A 14,572-nucleotide genomic window follows, 5' to 3' on the forward strand; every position below is an offset into this window, starting at 1 on the left:
GTGGTTGTGTGTGTGTGTGGTTGTGATGTGTGACTCTATTATATCATCAGGGTGTGTGTGTGTGTGCGTGTGTGTGGTTGTGATGTGTGACTCTATTGTATCATCAGTGTGTGTGTGTGTGTGTGTGGTTGTGATGTGTGACTCTATTGTATCATCAGTGTGTGTGTGCGTGTGTGTGGTTGTGATGTGTGACTCTATTGTATCATCAGTGTGTGCGTGTGTGTGGTTGTGATGTGTGACTCTATTGTATCATCGGTGTGTGTGTGTGGTTGTGATGTGTGACTCTATTGTATCATCGGTGTGTGTGTGTGCGTGTGTGTTGTTGTGATGTGTGACTCTATTGTATCATCAGTGTGTGTGTGTGGGTGTGTGTGGTTGTGATGTGTGACTCTATTGTATCATCAGTGTGTGTGTGTGTGTGTTTGTGATGTGTGACTCTATTGTAAGTAAATAAGTAAGTATTGTATCATCAGTGTGTGTGTGGTTGTGATGTGTGACTATTGTAACATCAGTGAGTGTGTGTGGTTGTGATGTGTGACTCTATTGTAAGTAAGTAGGTAAGTATTGTATCATCAGTGTGTGTGTGTGTGTGTGTGGTTGTGATGTGTGACTCTATTGTATCATCATGACATTAGAAAATGATCTTAAGCTCCGCCCACGGATAAGACTTTCTGGAGATGAAATCTTGTTGACCATAACCACGCCCACTCTGCTGTGATTGGTCAAACATGGAGGTTTGTCAACAACCGTAATCAATCCCGGAAGTGTCCACCTCCAAGGAACTTGTTGTATAAACAAAGTGGGCGTGGAGGAGGAGTGAAGCCATTATTACCTCATAATGGACTCTGGTAACCTCTTGTTCGCCCAGATTTCAGAGCAACTTTATAAAATAATCTCTTATTTTAGGTTAAGAATATGACTTAAGGTTGTGAACTCAAGACAAAGACGAGACACTATTGATCAGAATTGGTTTAAAGTCACAATCATTTTACTTGCAAGGAGAGTTTAATACAGAACCTTCTCTGAGAATGTTCCATTTTCACTCTGGAGTAAAAACTGTTCCAGTCACAACTTATAGTCCAGTGTAAATTAAAATTGAAATAAACACAGACTGTAATAAATAATATGGGAATGAATAAAAAAGATACAGTAACTATCACTTGATAAAAAAAATCCCTGATAGATGCCAGAACAACAAAAGGATGAGATGAATATTTTAAATCTATTTTCTTATGAAGTTTATCTCTAGTTATACAAATAGAAAGAAACAAGCGCAGTGGTTTGTCCGATCGCCTCACAGCACGAAGGTTGCCGGTTCGCTTCCAGGTCAGGAAGGTCAAATTGTGACCTTTTTTGCATAGAGTTTGTAAAGAATGACTGAATGAAAGAAAGTGATTTAAATGGAAGCTTCACCTGCTTTCGTTACCTCAGGCAGGTTCTATTTCCTGCCTCGACCGGCGGCTCTCCGTCTGGCCCGTGGAATCTTTTTCCATTTTTACCTGATTGGCCTCCTCACTTTCACCGGAGATGCTGAGACGCTCTGGCCGTCTGCCCTCCGCCAGCCTTCTCCTCGCACCTGCCGCCTCCTCCCCCTCTTTTTTTTGTCTCCCCCAGGCCCATTACCACCTCCTCCACCCCCCCGCCTCTCTCACCCGCAGTCCATCACACCTGAAGAGACGTAGATGTAAACCAAGCTAGCTCACACTCCCTCCTTCATTATTCATCCGCCGCCTTTAATGAGTTTTCCATCCGCCTCCGTGCAGCCGACAATTAAAAGAAACAATGATTGTGTTTGATTACTTTCATTTCATTCATTTATGAGACTTTCAGACGATCATCACCTTTTGCACCGAAACCGACCGTTAGCTCGACTAGTTAACTGACACCGCGCATGATAAACCTCTTCAAACACTTATATTTCTTGACTCTTTAAAAATAAATTTTAAATTATTTTTAAAGCCACTCAAATGTTAACAATTTATATTTAATTAATTTCAATTTAATCGTTATTCATGTTCAAAATCAGGTCAGTAAATAATGTTTAAATGATCATTTATTCATTTCTACCAACGGTGTTTCAGGCTGAACGACCTCAGACGATCATTCACACGATCAGACCTAAAGAAAACTAAAAATAATCAAAAACATTTTTTAAATTAGGTTCATCTATAGTTCAGTATATGCTGTTAAAAAAATAAATATTTAGCTTCTCCCTTTTGATGCACAAGCACAGAAAGACCTCAGGAAGTTGTAAAGTCTGTAAAAAGCCTGAAGATTTGGTAGAAACTTAGTTATATCACTATAATAGAAGCTAGATTTGAATAGTTGTTGTTTGTTTTTGTCAAAAGAAGAGACGTTTTTAAATTTACAGTTAATAATAATAATTGTGATTTATTTGTAAGCCTTAGATGTCAATGTGGGTTCAAACTGCTCTAAATGCATCATAACTCTGATGTAAAACCCTAAGAGATGCCAGAACAACAACAATATCTTGAGATGAATATTAAAGTTTTATTCATCTGAAGTTTATCTCTCGTTATATTCATAGACAGAAACAAACGTGACCATTTTAAATGGAATTTATCTCATTTTGAATCTTAAACTTAGAGGGAAATATCACGAGTGTTTCCAGTCTTCACTTTAGTGTTTCCTGTCTGTGTAGCATCTTAGCATGTTAGCTTCCACTACAGACAAGCTTAGAATATAAACTTATTTAAGTTATTTCTGAACAATTCTTCTCATGTCGAGGCTTCAACACAAGAAGGACTTTACAGACGAGCAGTATGAAGGTTTTTGGATGTTTTTAAGTGTCTTTTTGGACGAAGATGAAGACGAAGACAACTGAGCTCCAGTCGCTACATTAAAATGAACAAACATTTTTGTCTATAATGGAAAAAATAACAGATTACTCTAAAAATATTCCCAACCCTTAGTCAACATGAGGGTGAGTAGAAAATGGGTGAGGTCTGAATTTTTGGATAATAGACAAAGAGCTGTAAACAAAAATGTATGCTAATGCTAATGTGGCTTGGTTGTCTTCGTCTTCATCTTCGTCCAAAAAGACACTGAAAAACATCCAAGTAACTAGATACTGCTCGACTGTAACGTCCCATGTGTATTGGAGCCTCGACATGAGAAATGTTTTTTTTTTTAATTAAACAAGTCTATATTTTAAGGTTGTTTGTAGCTTAAAGCTAAATAGCTAACATGCTTCACAGACAGGAAAATATTGCGACATACATTTTTGACTATAACTCCAGAAAGGAACGGATTATTCTGAAAATAATCCCAACCCTTAGTCGACATGAGAGTGAGTAGAAAATATGTTTGAATTTTTTTGAGGTGTAAACTTATAACAATTTATATTTGTATATGAAATATTATTTTATTTTCTGACGATTTAGACAAAAGAAGACATGAAGATTCAGCCCTAGTGGTGGAAACTAGTAACTGCAACATAAGTGAAATACAGCAGAATCTAAATTCATCTTTTAAAAAGTTTGATGAAGACCTTTTTTTATTTATTATTTAATATATACACAAGAATGGAAGTAAATCAGTGCCATCGGAATATTGAATGGTTGAATTTTTTTTTTTTAAATATTGAAGGGTTGAAAGAGACTAGAAGAGTTCCGGACTCTACTAGTAGAGATTGGATGACGTCACCTAATCGTTTATGCAAGTATGATCCAGTAACTCGGTATTCGTTTGGTTTTGTCTGGTGGCTCTGTTATGATGGATTTAAAAATGCTTTGTATTTTTTTAAATATTGAATTTAAATGCTTCAAAAAATGTTATATTGAATTTTAAATGCTTTGAATCGTTTTATATTGAATTTTAAATGCTACGAATTAAAAAATATTGAATACTTGAAATTTAAATGTAATAAATATTGAATAATTGAAATAAAAAATAACAAAAATTGAATAATTGAAATGAATTCAACTATTCATTATTTAAAAAATAAAATTCAACCATTCAATATTCTGATGGCATTGATTTACTTCCATTAATCTGCACCATAGTGTTTTTTTATGCCACTTATTTAACACACTCAGCAGACTTTTTACTGATGTTTACTGAAGCAGAATTGATTTTGGAGAGAATAAACAACATTAGCAAAAAAGGTAAAGATGTTACAAACACACATTAAAGAATCACTCTGGTCTCCTTATCAAGCGTCGACACTGGATTCTCTGGAACATCTTTGTCTCTCACCTCATGTTACCAAGTGTTTCCGCTCGTAAACGTAACCTTTTCTACCTCTCGACCCTCAGCAACAACTCCAAGTTAAAGGTTTAGTAAAAGGCAGAATAATATCTGACGTCCACTTGATTCATCGACTTCATCTCTACAGAAAGAAAATTGGAGTCTTTTATTGGAGGTAAATGGTTGAACTTTATTGACACTGAAGAGGAAACAAGAGTCACAATGATTACAAACAGTCAAAGAAAGATTCATCCAAACACACGTGGATCATGTTGACGCCTCAGAGAGTCTCTGGCTGAACATCTGCTGACGCTGGAGACACATCCAACATCTCCACTTCCTCCACAGGTACCAGGAGATGCTCTCTACTCCTGCTCCTCCAGACCACAACAACAACAACAACAACAACACACATCATCACTTTGTGATCCTGCCGATGAGCTCATCTAATCTTTAACTGATATAAAGAGGTCGAAAAACTGACAAATATTGAATAATTGAATTGAATTCAACCTTTCAATATTTGAAAAAAAATAATTCAACCATTCAATATTCTGATGGCATTGATTTACTTCCATACACTAGTATTAATAGCTTCCTAATCACTCAAAAATAAGTATCTAAATAAGATCTTTTCATGGTCAGACCTTCCATCAGTGATCTGATCCAGACTTACACCCCAGCTCGGGCTCTGAGGTCTGTGGATCAGAATCTACTGATGGTTCCTGAACACGCTTCAGGACCAGAGGAGAGAAATCCTTCCAGACTGTTGCTCCTAAGCTTTGGAACCATCTCTGTGTTTGATGATCTACTGACTCCTTCAAGAAACATCTGTGTTTGATGATCTACTGACTCCTTCAAGAAACATCTGAAGAAACTTTTATTTGAGTTTTTTATTTATTTTCTGGGACTCCTGTGTTTGTCTTATGTGTCTCGATCTTTTATAGTATATATTTTAACTATGTATTGTTTTTGATTGTTGAAGAACCTTGTGACCCTGGTCTAGAAAGATCTTTACAAATTACCTTTACTTTACCTTACTTTACTTTACTCTAAAATGGACAAGGTGTGAGTTAGTACTTTATAATGGTTAAGAAGTGGCTGATTTGGTGTTTATAGACATACTTGGTTTTTTAATAGTTAATATCTGTTCTCTATTCTAAAGTAGAAAGGGTTACAAACTCAATGAACTACAAATGATAATTAATTAAAAAACATTGACAGCACTAATAAATAATGAGTATGCATCTGGTTAATCGAAGACTAATAGGAAAGATTACTTCAGGACTTCTTATACATTTCAGCTCAGACTTTTAGAATATACATTTCCTGTTGCTATCATGTTGGGGAATGCAAGGGTCCATGTAGGTTTTAATCTTTTTTGACATTTAAAATTGTATTTTTTTTTTTTTTCAATGATTTGACAAATACAATCCCAAGAAGAGAATCCATGGATTCCGGTCATTATGACCCAAGTTTTTGATGTTATTTGTGTGACATATTTGCTTGAAAATATATTAAATTAATGAATAAAAACAATGGATTCACATACTTGACTGAATATATTATGATTTAACTCAATTAATTCTGTTAATTTGGTATATTTACTAGTGATGTGTCGATGAAGCTTCGTGAAACAGTGTCATATTCTTCAGAGGACAGTAGGGGGCGCCCTCAGCTTAAAAATGATGTGAGGTTTCAATAGAATAACTTTTCAAAGCAATAGATTATAGAGAAAGAGTGATATCTAGTGGACTCAGGAGATAATGACACTGTTTCATGAAGCTTCAGCGACACATCACTAATATATAATATTATATATTCCCCTTAAAATATCTGTCATTTCTTCATGTGAGAAAAATACAAATAAATTAAAATGTAACTTTACTACTATACTATAATATAGCGGGAAGGAAGTGAGACATAACTGACACCACCTGCAGTTCTACCTGCAACCGTCACTGAGCTGCTGTTTTGTTTAGTGACGGTGAAAAATAAACGCAATTTTCTCATCGTTGACCATTTCTGCTGTTTTTCGCTGGTTTTGATCGTGACAAGGGATCCGGTGTCAATCACGAGGACGACACGTTTGCTTACATACGCCCGATCATGAAAAGGAGGCCGGCTAAATATTTGATAGCTTCTTCGTGTTACCCAGGAACAGCCGCGCTGTGACCCAACACTGAAGTCGGAACATTCGGTCATTGTTTAAACAACAACATCTCCGGGTCACATGTGTCCCGAGATCGCCATCTGCACTCGTGTAAATCAAAACTGCAGTGAAAACGTCTTCTGGAGCGAGACACGTCCGTCCTAACCTCCCCTTGACTCGAGGGCGTACTCCAACACTTTGCACACTTTTGGTGTCACGTCCCGGCGGACGGTCGTGGACATGGCAGCGGTCAGCACTCAGTGAACCAGGGGTGTTCCCCGCACGTCTCCGGCCTGCCTCGGGTTTCCTCGTCTCTGAGAAAAATCATCTTTTTTTAAAGTAAAGTTGTGAAGGAAACTACAAACTATTGATGAACATCCTCATCCAGCACATGAAGAGCGACGACATTATCCCTGAGATCTAGAGTCAAACACCAGGTTCCTTCCTCATGTGTCACAATCTACACAAATACACACAATTCAACATGAAAAATACTGAGCTAGTGTGTTGAGTGTTCTCAAAATTGGCTTCACCACACTTTCATTATAGCTTGTAAAAAAACACACTTTTTTAATTGTAGTCCATCTGTAAATTAATCCAGTCCGTCTCCAGTTTTAACTTTGTGACTCTCGGATAATCACTAATTTACGATGGACTATAAATTGTGACTGGAACAGTTCTTACTCCAGAGTGGAAATGCAACACTCTATGAGAAGGTTCTGTATTAAACTCTCCTTGCAAGTAAAATAGTTGTTTTCTGATCTATAGTGTCTCTTCTTTGTTCACAAGTTCACAGCCTCAAGTCATATTCTTGACCTGACAATTTTGAACTTATTACTTTATAAAGTGGCTCTGAAATCTGGGCGAACGAGAGGTTACGAGACTCCATTATGACGTAATAATGGATTCACTCCCCCTTCAGCCAGCTGTAATCACGCCCTGCTTTGTTGATACAATGAGTCCCTTGGAGGTGGAGACTTCTGGGATTGATGACGCGCGGTGACAAAACTCCATGTTTGACCAATCACAGTTGAGTGGGTGTGGTTATGGTCAACAAGATTTAATCTCCAGAAAGTGTTTTTTTTTTATGTCAATATTTTAATTAAAAGAGAGCTTTGTACAAACACACACTGATGATACGATAAAGTCACACATCTATTTGACACACACTTACATCTACACATCAGTTGCAATTTGAACACAACAAACTCAGATCTTGTTATATGGTTCTTCTGTATATCTCCTTCTGGACAAGTTGTTTGAGATCTCTAAATAAATAATAGACACTGAGAAAAGCTGTTGATATACCTGTAATGACCTGTGATAATGTAATGATAAAATAATGATGATGATGAGATAAAAATAAAAGTGTTGTTTCATGAGGGACAGAAATGGGTCGCAAATAAAAGCATAAAATAATAACTTTGGACACTAAGTTACTCTTGTCTCTGGGAGTGTTTTGATCTTGTAACCAAAAGTATTGTGAATACACACAAGTAAATATATATTTTACTATTTCATTTTTGAAACAATTGTGACTAGAATTATAATCTACCTGTAACTTATTTTAAATGACACTGGATCCGACATTGCGAGAGGGTTCTAGCGCCCTCTGGCGTCGTCAAACATGTAAGCGTCACTTTTTTAGGTTCAGTAAACGTTCATCTATCACGAGTGTTAGAGAGAAATAAGAATAAATGTGAGGAGTGAACCATCTCATAGACAACAATATGTGATGTTTCAAAGTTTAACATATCATTCTTTTTTTAATTATTGAAATATCCCGGTGATGTTTTGTTGTTTTAAAAAAATCGGTTTTACAACCTTTATTTCAGGGACGTGATTTCCATGTTGATAAGTAGGTAAGTAAGTGATAGTTATTTGTAAAGTCAAATATCTCTCTGTGGAGGTTTTCAAGAACACTTTGGCTGCGACTCTGTGTGACGCCTGACCCAGCTTCTGCTGTGACGTCACTGCGCGAGCGCTTCAGGGTCCGTCATGGGTTTGAGTGAAGGACGAGGTGACACTGATGGGTCCAGACTTCCAACTCCAGGAAAAAAACAGGCCTGTGGATTAATAACCAGAGTTGACAAGAGTACAGTTAAAAACTAAACAACGACTCGTTCATCGAGATCTTAACAAACACGTCACTTAAAACAGAACAAAGCGAGTAAAAACCCCAAAATAAGAAAGTTTATTGAGTCAAAACACTGCCTTCGTCATCGTTTTTCATCAGCTTTTCTACCACACCCTCTTTGATATGTAAGTATGTTCAACATACACGGTTTATAAGCATGAATATTATTTGTAAAGTACGAATATTTCAAGCTTAAACAGGATTTAAAGGGCAACTGAACTCCAACTGATTCACACACATCTCTTAAAGAGGATAAATGACGCTCAGTGACAAACCTTGTTGTTTGACCAATCACAGCAGAGTGGGTGTGGTTACGGTAAACAAGATTTAATCTCCAGAACAACAAAGGGTTTTCAGTGGGCGGAGCTTAAGATCATTTTCTAATGTCAATATTTCAATGAAAAGAGAGTTTTGTGCATTTAAAAAAATAAGTTTTGGTGGTTTTGACACATTTTTTAAATGACTCCTGGTTCGTAAAGTACTCCAGGTATGGAGGTAAAGTACTCCAGTCATGAAGGTTAAGTACTCCAGGTATGGAGGTAAAGTACTCCAGGTATGAAGGTTAAGTACTACAGGTATGGAGGTAAAGTACTCCAGGTATGGAGGTAAAGTACTCCAGGTATGAAGGTTAAGTACTCCAGGTATGGAGGTAAATTACTCCAGGTATGAAGGTAAAGTACTCCAGGTATGGAGGTAAAGTACTCCAGGTATGAAGGTTAAGTACTCCAGGTATGAAGGTAAAGTGCTCCAGGTATGAAGGTAAATTACTCCAGGTATGAAGGTAAAGTACTCCAGGTATGGAGGTAAAGTACTCCAGGTATGAAGGTAAAGTACTCCGGGTATGGAGGTAAATTACTCCAGGTATGGAGATAAAGTACTCCAGGTATGGAGGTAAAGTACTCCAGGTATGGAGGTAAATTACTGCAGGTATGGAGGTAAAGTACTCCAGGTATGAAGGTAAATTACTCCAGGTATGAAGGTAAAGTACTCCAGGTATGGAGGTAAAGTACTCCAGGTATGGAGGTTAATTACTCCAGGTATGGAGGTAAAGTACTCCAGGTATGGAGGTAAAGTACTCCAGTTATGAAGGTTAAGTACTCCAAGTATGGAGGTAAAGTACTCCAGGTATGGAGGTTAATTACTCCAGGTACGGTAAACAAGATTTAATCTCCAGAACAACAAAGGGTTTTCAGTGGGCGGAGCTTAAGATCATTTTCTAATGTCAATATTTCAATGAAAAGAGAGTTTTGTGCATTTAAAAAAATAAGTTTTGGTGGTTTTGACACATTTTTTAAATGACTCCTGGTTCGTAAAGTACTCCAGGTATGGAGGTAAAGTACTCCAGTCATGAAGGTTAAGTACTCCAGGTATGGAGGTAAAGTACTCCAGGTATGAAGGTTAAGTACTACAGGTATGGAGGTAAAGTACTCCAGGTATGGAGGTAAAGTACTCCAGGTATGAAGGTTAAGTACTCCAGGTATGGAGGTAAATTACTCCAGGTATGAAGGTAAAGTACTCCAGGTATGGAGGTAAAGTACTCCAGGTATGAAGGTTAAGTACTCCAGGTATGAAGGTAAAGTGCTCCAGGTATGAAGGTAAATTACTCCAGGTATGAAGGTAAAGTACTCCAGGTATGGAGGTAAAGTACTCCAGGTATGAAGGTAAAGTACTCCGGGTATGGAGGTAAATTACTCCAGGTATGGAGATAAAGTACTCCAGGTATGGAGGTAAAGTACTCCAGGTATGGAGGTAAATTACTGCAGGTATGGAGGTAAAGTACTCCAGGTATGAAGGTAAATTACTCCAGGTATGAAGGTAAAGTACTCCAGGTATGGAGGTAAAGTACTCCAGGTATGGAGGTTAATTACTCCAGGTATGGAGGTAAAGTACTCCAGGTATGGAGGTAAAGTACTCCAGTTATGAAGGTTAAGTACTCCAAGTATGGAGGTAAAGTACTCCAGGTATGGAGGTTAATTACTCCAGGTATGGAGGTAAAGTACTCCAGGTATGGAGGTAAAGTACTCCAGGTATGAAGGTAAATTACTCCATGTATGAAGGTAAAGTACTCCAGGTATGGAGGTAAAGTACTCCAGGTATGGAGGTTAATTACTCCAGGTATGGAGGTAAAGTACTCCAGGTATGGAGGTAAAGTACTCCAGGTATGGAGGTTAATTACTCCAGGTATGGAGGTAAAGTACTCCAGGTATGGAGGTAAAGTACTCCAGGTATGAAGGTTAAGTACTCCAAGTTTGGAGGTAAAGTACTCCAGGTATGGAGGTTGGAGAGTCCATGTCTATTATCTGGCCTGGAAGTACTAGTTGTTGTCCCAGACGAGCTGGAAAATATTCCCTAGGGAGAAGAAAGTACAGGCCTCTTTGCTTAGGCTGCTGCCCCCACGACCGGACCCTCGACATAGCAGTGTCAAATGAATAGATGATGACGGTGTTTTAATGCATATTTACAGTATTTATTTACAGAGACATTTGTACACAGAAGCAAAATGTAAAGCTTAACATGAGCAAATGGAATTATTGTTTCCTGACGGATTGGTGGCGTGAGTAGGTGACGCCGGACGTAGATTCTATCACTCGTTACATGTACTGTCGCTTCTGACGGTCATCCGGGGTCAAGTGTCATCCTGAGACTGCAGGTAAACCGGCTTCGCTTGTTTCCTTAGACGCTGCTGAGTTCGCAGTTTCCGTCCCTTCTGAGTGGCCAGTCCCAGAGGAGGAAGGTAGGTCTGCCCGGAGGTAAACAAACAAGACACATATAAACAAACGTGTCAACATCAGAGGATCGTCTGGTATTAACTTACAGCTCTTGGATATGGATTCTTATAGTGAATACCTGCAAAAGACAAACAATTAATCAAGTAATTTCAATCAGCAACATATGTTCATGAGTCAAAGACCACAGTACATTTCAATTAAATGTATTTAGTTTTACCCCCTGAATCAAGTTAAACTATACATTAGTATTCAACGTAAAAATGTGTGGAAACAGTTGAAATGATGGCATAAAAAAAAAGACTGATGTGAAAACGTTGAAATTTAGTACAAAAAAAAGGTTGAGAAGAAGAAAAAATAAGAAATGGAAGAAGAAAAAAGTAGAATTTGTAGTAGAAGTAAAATAAGTAAAAGTAGAAGTAGAATAAGTAGTAGTAGTAGGAGTAGAAGTAGTAGAAGTATTAGTCAAAGTAGTAGTAACAGTAGTAGTGGGAGTAGAATAAGTAGTAGAAGTAGAAGAAGTATTAGTAGAAGTAGGGAAATAAGTAATAGTGGGAGTAGAATAAGTAGTAGAAGTAGTAGAATAAGTAGTAGTAACAGTAGTAGTGGGAGTAGAAGAAGTAGGAAAATAAGTAATAGTGGAAGCAGAATAAGTAGTAAAATAAGTAGTAGAAGTAGAAGTAGTAGTAACAGTAAGGTAAGGTAAGGTAAGGTAAAACTTTATTGATCCCTCAGGAGGTCTCCTTTGGGAAATTGTTTAGTAGTAGTAGTGGGAGTAGAAGAATAATTAGTAGTAGTAGTAGAAGAAGTAGTAGTGGGAGTAGAAGAAGTATCAAAATAAGTAGAAGTAAAAGCAGTAGAATCAGTAGTAGAAGTAGTAGAGGTCGAAGTAGTAGTAACAGTAGTAGTGGGAGTAGAAGAAATAGTAGACGTAGAATAAATAGTAGAAGTAGTAGTACCTAGTAGAAGTTTAGTTAGTAAGTTACTAAAATGCCTCTAGATTACTCAACCACCAGTGATAATAATAATCATTAATATTCCACTTTACCCATTTCTATCCTGGCTTCACATTCTTCTAAACACCTTTTTATCGACGCCTCGTCCGTCAACTGTCAACACAAGAGAAACACTTTGATTCGAGTCGTAAAAACACACATCATGATGTCTACCTGCTGGTTCTGTCTAAAGAGAGTCTGTGCCTCTTGAATAATAAAAGTTCTTTCAGACTGAGTGTCAGCCTCCAGGCCGCTGAGGGCCCTCCAGGAGCGGGCCACTCGGAACACCCGCCTGTAGAGCCACAGCACCGCCCTGCGAGTCTGGGCCGTCATTGAGGATCCTGTGACAGAACACCAGGTCCATTCAAATGGAATTAACTATGAGAAGGAAACACATTTTTAATCCAAACCAGCAAAAGAAAGAAACAAATTAAAATGTATCTATATTTTTAGTTCAACTTTCATAATAATATCAGAGGAAATCCATGGATTAATGCAAATATTGACATGTTCACAGAGTCTAAACGCGATTTAAAAAGACATTATTTTTAGTTGACGAGGAAAGCAAACGTTGATACATTAATAAACTTGAAGTATTTCACCTACTCAAAGTATTCTGGTTTAGATGTCATCGAGCGCATACGAAGAACGACTGCGGCGCATGCGTCGCATGATAGTGACGTCAGACGTGTTCGGCGAGTCCCGGACCAATAAACAGACGTTTAGACCTTTGCTTGAGTTTGTTTTTTAATTCAGGTGCGTTTCTATATATAAGTTAAATGCATTAAAATCGAATCCTAAAATACGAATAATAATAATAACAAAAGGTTTGTCGTTAAATGGTGACACGTTAGTTATTATTCCTTAATCATTATTAATAAATACATGGTGCTAAAAAAAACAACAACAATTAATTGATTTAAAACACATTGTTTCCTATTTAAAGACATAACACATCGCACACCAATAATACAAAGTCTCCGTTTTTGAGTTATTTGGTGAATGTAATTTAATGTTGTTCAATTTAAAGTATCAAATTATAACAAATTTATCTCACAACACTTTACAGTTAAAGTACACGGGTGGAAAGATAAAGTGAATCACAGTGTGACAGTGGTGAGGAAAAACTTTAAGAAGGCAGAAACCTCGAGCAGAACCAGAATCCATTATCCGGCTGGGAGGGAGGATAGAGAGAGGGATGGAGAAAAAAGGAGAGGGAGGTTAAAGTCGCGCACAATACGTAGCAGACAATAATTTAATGTCATATTATATATCCCTATATTTCAAATTAAATACCACTTTATCTCAAATTAAATACTGCTATATTTAAAATTAAGTACCGCTATATTTCATATTAAATATCGCTATATTTCAAATTAAATACCACTTTATTTAAAATGAAATACTGCTATATTTAAAATTAAATATCGCTTTATTTAAAATTAAATACAACTTTATCTCAAATTAAATACTGCTATATTTAAAATTAAATATTGCTATATTAAAAATTAAATACCACTTTATCTCAAATTAAATACTGCAATGTTTAAAATTAAGTATCTCTATATTTAAAATTAAATACCACTTTATCTAAAATTCAATATTGTTATATTTCAAATTAAATATCACTATACTTAAAATTAAATACCACTTTATCTTAAATTAAATACTGCTATTTTTCAAATTAAATATCGCTATACTTAAAATTAAATACCACTTAATCTCAAATGAAATACAGCTATGTTTCAAGTTAAATATCGCTATACTTAAAATTAAATATCACTTTATCTCAAATTAAATACTGCTATACTTAAAATTAAATACCACTTTATCTAAAATTAAATACTGCTATATTTCAAATTAAATATCGCTATACTTAAAATGAAATACCACGTCATCTAAAATTAAATACTGCTATATTTAAAATTAAATATCGCTATATTTAAAATATAAATTAAATGTTGACCGATTTCAGAAAACGTAAACATTAACATTTTTATTTAACATTCATATGCATATATAGATTTAACATTTAGATTCAACATTTAAATAAATATTTAAAATCCAGCGGTTGATTTATGATTTAGATTTTAATGTATGGTTTGGGTTTAATCGTCTCACATGAATTACTAATACTTTATTACTATCAATAAATATGTGGTACGAAAAAAAAACGTTGATTATTATATAAATACGAATAAGTTCCGAAGTATTCTATTAAAAAACGTTTTAAAAAAAGATTTAACATTTAAATATACATTAATAAATGTGAGAAATGTTGGTTAAATATTAAAAACATTGCTAAATAGTGCTGCTTAAATACTGAAAAATGAAAAGAAAAAAAATCCATTTA

General features: G+C 36.1%; 1 protein-coding gene across 2 annotated transcripts; it reads right to left on the reverse strand.

Annotated features, from left to right (window-relative positions):
- Positions 1-10,979: 10,979 nt before the first annotated feature.
- Positions 10,980-12,890, reverse strand: lyrm1 (LYR motif containing 1). Of its 2 annotated transcripts, none has more exons than XM_087782289.1 (5): positions 12,826-12,890; positions 12,394-12,560; positions 12,273-12,333; positions 11,314-11,345; positions 10,980-11,238 (listed from the first exon to the last, which is right to left on the reverse strand). In XM_087782289.1, the coding sequence occupies exons 2-5, from the start codon at positions 12,550-12,552 to the stop codon at positions 11,125-11,127; spliced, it is 366 nt and encodes a 121-aa protein (XP_087638415.1). In that variant the 5' UTR covers positions 12,553-12,560; positions 12,826-12,890; the 3' UTR covers positions 10,980-11,124. The 2 variants fall into 2 exon arrangements, with proteins under 2 accessions (XP_087638415.1, XP_087638413.1); XM_087782287.1 differs by having other exon boundaries at positions 12,394-12,597; positions 12,826-12,872.
- Positions 12,891-14,572: the final 1,682 nt, after the last annotated feature.

The sequence above is a fragment of the Callionymus lyra genome, chromosome 2 (genome assembly GCF_982586985.1).
Source record: "Callionymus lyra chromosome 2, fCalLyr1.hap1.1, whole genome shotgun sequence".
In the NCBI taxonomy this organism is placed as follows: domain Eukaryota; kingdom Metazoa; phylum Chordata; class Actinopteri; order Syngnathiformes; family Callionymidae; genus Callionymus; species Callionymus lyra.

What these genes read in the sequence shown, in the direction of transcription:
- lyrm1 (XM_087782289.1), bottom strand. Translation starts at nt 12,552, where the DNA reads ATGACGGCCCAGACTCGCAGGGCGGTGCTGTGGCTCTACAGGCGGGTG. An exon ending in TGAAGCCAGGATAGAAATGG is followed by an intron (nt 11,346 to 12,272) that starts GTAAAGTGGAAT and finishes TGTCTTTTGCAG; the next exon opens with GTATTCACTATAAGAATCCA. An exon ending in AGAATCCATATCCAAGAGCT is followed by an intron (nt 11,239 to 11,313) that starts GTAAGTTAATAC and finishes ACCTCCGGGCAG; the next exon opens with ACCTACCTTCCTCCTCTGGG.